This window comes from Montipora foliosa, chromosome 8, assembly GCF_036669935.1.
Source record: "Montipora foliosa isolate CH-2021 chromosome 8, ASM3666993v2, whole genome shotgun sequence".
Taxonomy (NCBI): Eukaryota; Metazoa; Cnidaria; class Anthozoa; order Scleractinia; family Acroporidae; genus Montipora; species Montipora foliosa.
In genome coordinates this window covers 27,992,874-28,000,373 of record NC_090876.1, presented here as the reverse complement: position 1 = coordinate 28,000,373, position 7,500 = coordinate 27,992,874, and the positions used below count along the sequence as shown (strand labels likewise).

The window sequence follows — 7,500 nt, the reverse complement described above, 5'->3', positions numbered from 1 at the left end:
ACTGCGACGATCTCCAACTTTCATGTAAAGTTAGTTTAATTGGAAGTCTACAGTTTTGTGCCTCTTCTTTTTGAGAATAGTCCTTTCTTCAACATATAGGTCCAGCTGGTCACCGAAACAAGATATTACGAATGATAAAAGAGATCAAAAGACAGGAGCTGGAAGAGGACATTCCGGATGAATTTTTTTGTCCTATAACACGGGAGATAATGTGCGATCCGGTTATAGCAGCAGGTGGGTTCACTGTGGAAAACAAAGAAAGAAGGAAGAGAAACAGTAGCTGAACTTTTGGCTTCTCGTTTTTTTGTCAATAGCAAACAATGGTGGATACTGGTGTTATGTTTGGAATTAATACGAATTTGTCCCCACAAAAATGCATATTTTTCCTTCCACTTTCAGACCTCTGGTTAGCCACCATATAATAAACAGTTATTTTTTGAAATCGAGGTGAATAGTGCCAGGGTATTCACCGAGCCGCTAAGCGGGGAGGTAAATATTCTGCCACTATTCACCGAGATTGAAAAAAATAATTGTTTTTACAACATTTGCAGAAGAAAACCATCCAAAGTCGATTTAATTGACATCTCAATTCATGTGTGGAAAACGTGCAAGCGGCATAAAACATGCGCGAAAGTGTTTACAGAAGCTTCAAAAATGGCAAATCTAAATAACCTTCGTTAAAATCCTCGTCACAAACAGCAAAATGGTCATTTAACACCGTTTAAATCAGCAATCTAAATCGAAAGTCTGCTTGTTGAAACATTTTCACCGTTTGATCAAAGTTTTAGAGGTTAATTTGTAATGGAAATTGAAAGTGCAGTTGGTAAAGGATCCACATGAAATGGCAGCTCTATTTGAGGTGAGGGTTGGTGTGTTGTTAAACGACCAGTCTTGTTTCCTTGTAGCTATGTGGAACTTCCTTATTCCTGGATTTCAGTAAAAAATTCCTTTTTGCTGGGTGACCAGCCCTACAAAGTAGAATTACTCCGAGTGAAACAAATTATTGGTGTGAAGATTATTTCTTTTCTGGAATAATAATCTGGAAAAACGAAGTCAAACACTGGCTGGCAAAAGTATGAACTCTTCTCTTACCTTTGAAAACTTTCAGACCAAATGTTGTGGCCCTCTTTGTATTTTGTAGCACAGCATCATCTTGTATTCTCAATATTTCCGATTCAGAAATGAATGGTTAATGCCCTTCATTTATTCAGAATTGAGATTGTCAACTAGTAGTGGTGCGGGATATTTCACCGCAGTTTCACCCTCAGCAGAGATGGATAATTTATGCATATACTTGGACCGACTTTAAGCCCCATTAGAGATGGATAATTTATGCATATGTTCAATAATTGTTTTTTGGTTGTGTATTGCATGTCATTTTTTGGGAATCACGTGATCGTTTTCAAGTTCCGTTACAACTTCTTTTTGACCAAGAGTTTAAGCGTGCAGTCTGAGCCTCTGACAGCTTTCTAAGACAAAAGTGCACTGAAGTTAAGCCATGTCGGGCGGGGTTAGTATTTGGACAGGTGACCTCAAAATATACCCCTTGCCGTCACAAAACATGGGACCAACAATTCTATTTAAACGCTTAAAAATGCAAACTATACAAAGGTGCAGATTTTGTTAGCCTGCAAGACTTTGAAAAATACAAGGATTCTTATGAAGACTGGGTGACAAAGCGTCTTTTTTCCAATTCCCATACTAATCTTATAGTTCCTTTCACTTTTTAAACGATATACTTACGAAACTCGGCATGGTGGCATATTTTAAGCTGCTCTTTTTATTTCTGGAAAAATAATTTCATGAATCCAGCAGAATCATCGTGTTTATGAAACAAAGGTCACGTGACGAATTGTTGGAACTCTGTGCAATATAACTGAGGAGGTGTAGTGGAAGGTAAGTTGACAAAAATGTTTCTGTTAAGAAAATAATTCACCTGCCTTACCACCACTGCCCAGCTCAAACTGCAATTAAGTCCTATTTGAAGCAATCTCTCTCCTTATTTTCACGCTTTCGTCACGTACATTTCTACTGTGAGCTGTGTTCGTGTGTTTCAACGAGCGTCTATGCTCCAACAACCCTTTGGTACTGTCTCAGTCCTGAGAGGCATTCCATGATGGATCTCGTCAAACTGAAGTATGCGTCCCAGCTTCAGGAAAGTGCAGGCCTTCCTACATGTGTCCAAGTGATTGTCCCTGCCGTTGATGGTTCTTTCAGTTACCATGCCACCAACCCAGCAAGGAGAGCTGGGCAAAGGAACCAAGAGGGCCGAAAGATTTAATGCTAATCAGAAGTCCTACCTTAAGGCTTTAACAAAAGCCTGGGTCACTAGGAGAAAGCTAAAACCTAATTCGGTCGCCGGTTCAGACTTTTCACTACAACGGAAGTTCTTTCTGCCCAACAAATTTTGTCTTTCTTTTCACGTTTGGCAGGAAAACTGCGACAGCAAGTGCAGGTAATGGAGCAAGATGTGCTTACTGTGGATGAACAAGTGAATTTCACCTCAGCAAGTGACTCTGTGCTTTAGTCCCTGCACCACATCAGCCACCCTACTCAAGTTGTAGACCAGTACAATGTTTGCGCTTTGGTGAAATGCGAGGGGCTCCTTCAGGTGCTATGTGAGGGGTTGGAGCTGGAAGTCCCATCCATCCCCAGCGGTTCGAAGGAAAGCGCCTTACATAGCTGTCCTTCAAGAAGTTGTAGATACTTGCCCTTGTTCGTTAAAATAAAGGGCCCTGAATACTAGAAAGTTTAATCAGACTACGGCAACCGTGACAGAACAAATTTTTGATCACAGGGATGCAGCTAGTTCATGGTTATTCCAGCTCATTCAACTAAAAGGGGAACGTAATATTAGCCATCCAGGACTGATCTTTAAGAAATGTTAAAAGAGTGGCCTTTAAAAGATGCACAGAATTACATAAGGTGGTTTTTGGGTATCTAGTTGGTCATATTTTACATAGAGGGCTGTGATCAGCTGCTATGAATGATCCCTTATTTGGTGTGCCATTGTTTAAAGTAAAGAAAAAGAATGAAATTACTGAAAGCAGTTTGCCTTTATGTGCTAGTGGGTAAATGTGAAATCTTAAACTTTTTGAAACTCAAGTGCAAAGCCATTTTCTTCTTTTGATGTGTTTTTCGACTATGCCGTTGTCATACTTGTTCCTTGAACTCCCTATTATTAGTAAAAATACCGTTATTTTTCTCTGTTCCATTTTGTGGCCTTCAATAACGAAAACTTGAACATTTGAACAAAATCGTCATATGGATTAATCGAGAGAGATTTTATTGGGGAGTGGTGGTAAAGGCAGGTGAATAATCTTCTGAACAGAAACATTTCTTTTAATTACCTTTCACAACAACTCCTTAGTTAATTGCACAGAATTGTCTTGCAACCGTGTGCCCTTCCATTCCACTTCGACATCACGTCACGCAATGAATGTAACAAATTTCCCTCAGGCGTAAAAGACACAGAAATGTTCCTGCACCCTAAAATGGTAGCTAAATCGGAATTAATGTCATCTCATCATATATATCTTTTTAAAAATGGTGATAGCTGGTAGAAAGAAGTAGAAAGAAACAGTTTACAGCGTGTGTAACGTCGTTTGGAAATCGCCGTCCCGATCAGCGTAGAAAAGAAACAATACTTCATCACCTACTTTAACCTTGCCAAAACTTAAAAGGTTATCACTCCCCAGCAATCTTATCATAGTACAGTAATCTTTGGGCGTTCAGAATAGCGAAAAAAGTATTTTCGTTGGCAGAGTTTCGGTTCTTGACGAGGCCGTGGTTCGGAGAAGGCAACTTCCGTATTAATTTCAAGAATGGTCGCGATGCAAAAATTGGGTTCACGTTTTTGTCTCTCGACAGGACACTTTTGTCAGGCCGCGGAGGAATTTTTAACTCAGCATGGCACAAAGAATGCACTTCAACGAAATACTAGTTTCAACGTCAAATTACATGTGCCAGTAGGCTTTTGGGGGGTGTGCAATTTAGATAAATTGACTCATTCGCTCAACCGTTTGTACAGATATTTACTAGCAGCTTTTCCAAAATAAATGTATGCTTTGGAAAGACCACGAAATGTGTTACAATATGCCCAAATTGCATTGATAGCTGTGATCGCATTTATGTCCACGAGCGATAACAAAATGCACCATTTTACTCTCTTTCCGGAAGTGACAGGGCGCTAAGATGGCGTTTTTGGAACTTCCCTCGATTTCGGAAAAAATTAAGCGCTACGACATCTTTGGATACTATTTCCGAAAATAACTCGTTATATAGGTGTTAAAAGAAATTTGAAATTTGACGAGTGGCCACGGATTCTCGATATTTACAGAAATTGGCTCTTAAGCGTTTGATGACTCTCTCGTTTTGTGTTCACTTATCCCAGACTCTGGTGGTACTTCCTGACATCCATGCGCCATTGTTAACCTCCTACCGGTTTCTGATCTGTGCATTTCGGACAACTTCACCTCTCATGGCGGTCTATGTTGTGTGCTTGTCTAAACGGTCTTTGGCAGTAGTGGCAGAAATGAGCCATACGCTCACCCAAAGGGATTGCTCCAAATGAGCATTGCGTGCTTGGCGTCTGCCTTTATACACATTTTGAGCCACAGAGCGATTGGTCCTCGCAGTTACTCCCTGAATTTGATTTAAGCAGGGTTGCTTGGAATTACTCTCTCAATTTGAGTTACTCCGGTATGCTCGGAGTTACTCCACCAAAATGAGTAGAGTCCAAATTCTGACGTTTCGAGCGTTAGCCCTTCGTCAGAGCGAATCCAAAAAAGGTCTTGGGTCTCCTGTTCAGAAATCTTTGGATTTAAAAATACTAGAGCACAAGGGTTGTGGTTGCAGCGGTTGAACAACGAATAAATAACGGGGGTACATTATCAACTCCGTTGATAAAACCAAATTTTTGTATACTACTTCCCCACCGACGCAGCACCACAGTTTCTTTAGAAACTACCCCCTTCTCTCACTGATCAGGTCTTACTCGGTGTTGACTTATTTTGAGTCACGGAACGAGTGAGTAACTGCCCCAATTTGAATTATTCAGGATTGCTCGGAGTTGCTCATAAGCTTGTCACAGTTGCTCATTTGTTCATTTTGCTCATGAGTTGCTTATCGGTTGCTCATTTTACTTGTGGGTTGCTCATCAGTTGCTTGAGTCTGTGGTATTCTTTTTTACCTTTTTCTCAATCAAAAAAGGATAATGCGTGGGATTTATGAAGAGTACTGTACTCTCCCACCAACATAGCAAGGTTGTGTCCTTCATGTGGTAACTTTTTAAATGAATAACGGGTTGGATAGAAGGGTATTGTTGCTCATGCTTATGCTCATGAGCAAACCTATCAAACCTGTTATGCATTTAAAAGGTTACCACATGGAAACGCTGTACGTGTGTTAATGTTTATAAAGTGACCGTCCAAGTGAAAAGGATGCTTAACCAAAAAGCGTTTGTGTTTGAAATGCGTTTGAAACATGTTTGAAATTGTTTGAAACCCAATGTGTTTGAAACAAAGGAAAAGGTGTTTATCTGTGTTTGAAACGCCAACCGGTGCTTCATCTGTCAACAGTGAACAAAATTATTACTGTCCCAGCAAATTATTTCAGCAGAGAATGCATTGAGTAATTTTCCGTTTAATTTGTTTCTTAAAAGTACCCTATTGTTTTAATCAGAAAACAACGTGGATGAGTTACTGAGAAGCATACAGCTATTCAATTAACGCGGATCAAATCATAAAGCTACAAGACAAGACTGCAAGTTTATGTGGGATTTTTTGCTAAACAAATTCATTAAAATCAGCTATGCCTTGCCCGTACAGCACTTCTTCGACCTCCCTGTAAAAAGCGGCAAGTCTGGGGGTTCTTTCTCACTGTCATGAGTTCGATTTAGCTGTACAAGAAAACACCAGTGAGCTGTATTCAGTTCCTGTGTTAACTGATTAAATAGGAAACGTAAGCAGCAACTTGCCATTATTTTAACTCGTAGCACTTCTACAGGAACGGCGAACTACCCAGGAACCAAATTGGTGGGAGTCGCGCTCAAGTTAAGAAAACTGAATGAAAAATTTGCCGTCGTGTGTTCACTTTCTCAACAAAACCTTGAATTTGGTCATTTCACTTTGATTTTTTGCAGAGGACGGCGAAGAAATAAACCAAAATTTAAATCGCACATGGAAACTACTGTTTTTGCTCATTAAACCTTTTTGTTGTTGCATTTTCGCTGCCGTCGCTGTTGTAGTTGCTTAGCTCCCTAATAGTTATGAATGCAGCTACCTGACTTAAATGGTACCGACACAAAAATAGAATTTTATCATGAAACACTATTAACAGCTACCGCTGGGGATCAAACGTATTTAATTTTCTTCACTACTGCTTGAATAGAAGATTTTTTTACTTTTCTACTCGGTAAAAGCTGTTAAAGCGGCATAAAATTAACATACGTGTATGCACATAGAGTCCATGAGTTTCGAGTGAGTTAAATGCTGATTATAAAAATACCTTGAAGAAAAATATTGACGAACATAATTCTTACAAACTTGACTGTGTAAAATTGGGACAAAAATGAAATCTTTTTAAGAATAATCGGACCCCCTCATTCCTCGCACTGCGAATGTTTGACGTGAGGGGGTGGGGAATTTAAAGTTCCTTACCAACATCCAGGCCCAACAACGCAGTTTAAACTGTGGGAGTTTATGATGCCGTCGCAACCTTGACAGGCGTGCTTCATAACTTGACGGCGCTTCTTCCTCATCATCAGTCATAATCTCAAAGCGAGGTCCGGGGTTAGCTAGACAAAACAATAAAATTGCTTAAAACTAGTTCCTGATCATCACAAGCGGAATTAGAGAAGCTTGATTCCAGGCGTCTTCTTGAGTAACTCACTCCCCTGAGTATGCAACCTGAGGAGACGGGGATGATATTCAGGATAAAATTACTATACCTTTTCTTTTCGTCCCCGATGTTGAGACAAGTGAGTTCTTGGCTTTGGGTAAGTGTGGATCGACCCAGAAAGTTGAACTTCTGAAGTAATGGAAATCTTCTTATTTCCTTCACCAATGTAACCAAAAGTAAAGTTACAATCTGCTGCTAGCTGGAGTTTGTCTGTGCATCTCTCCAATAAGTAGGCTTTTAATCTAGTAACACTGTCAAACAGAGGCACGTTTCGAACGCAATACGAATCGTGCTAGTTTTTGTTTTTCGCCTTTAAAACACGCAGACAGAATTAATGTGTACAGTGTTTTATTCTATCCTACTTGTCGCCCCTCCGAAAATAAATTAAGAACTACCCATATTACCATTTGGTCTTGTCTTTAACCTTGAGACTTTTATCCGACAACCTCTCAAGTGACTGTTGTAGGTGGTGAGCATTCACAATCTTACACAGTCACCCCAGGAGTCCCTCAAGGATCCGTTCTAGGACCTCTCTTATTTTTGCTATTTATCAATGACTTGCCGAACGGTCTTGCCTCTGAAGTACGCCTCTTTGCTGAT

The 7,500-nt window shown here is 40.0% G+C and overlaps 1 protein-coding gene across 4 annotated transcripts in view; it reads left to right on the top strand.

The window, feature by feature from the left end:
* The window catches only part of LOC137968946 (WD repeat, SAM and U-box domain-containing protein 1-like), a 74,585-nt gene that overhangs the window by 54,030 nt on the left and 13,055 nt on the right, over nucleotides 1–7,500 (top strand). For all 4 annotated transcript variants that reach the window (XM_068815422.1, XM_068815421.1, XM_068815423.1 and 1 more), the window contains one exon: nucleotides 100–234. In XM_068815422.1, coding sequence (XP_068671523.1) covers nucleotides 100–234 — 135 coding nt within the window. The remainder of the gene's footprint in view (nucleotides 1–99; nucleotides 235–7,500) is intronic.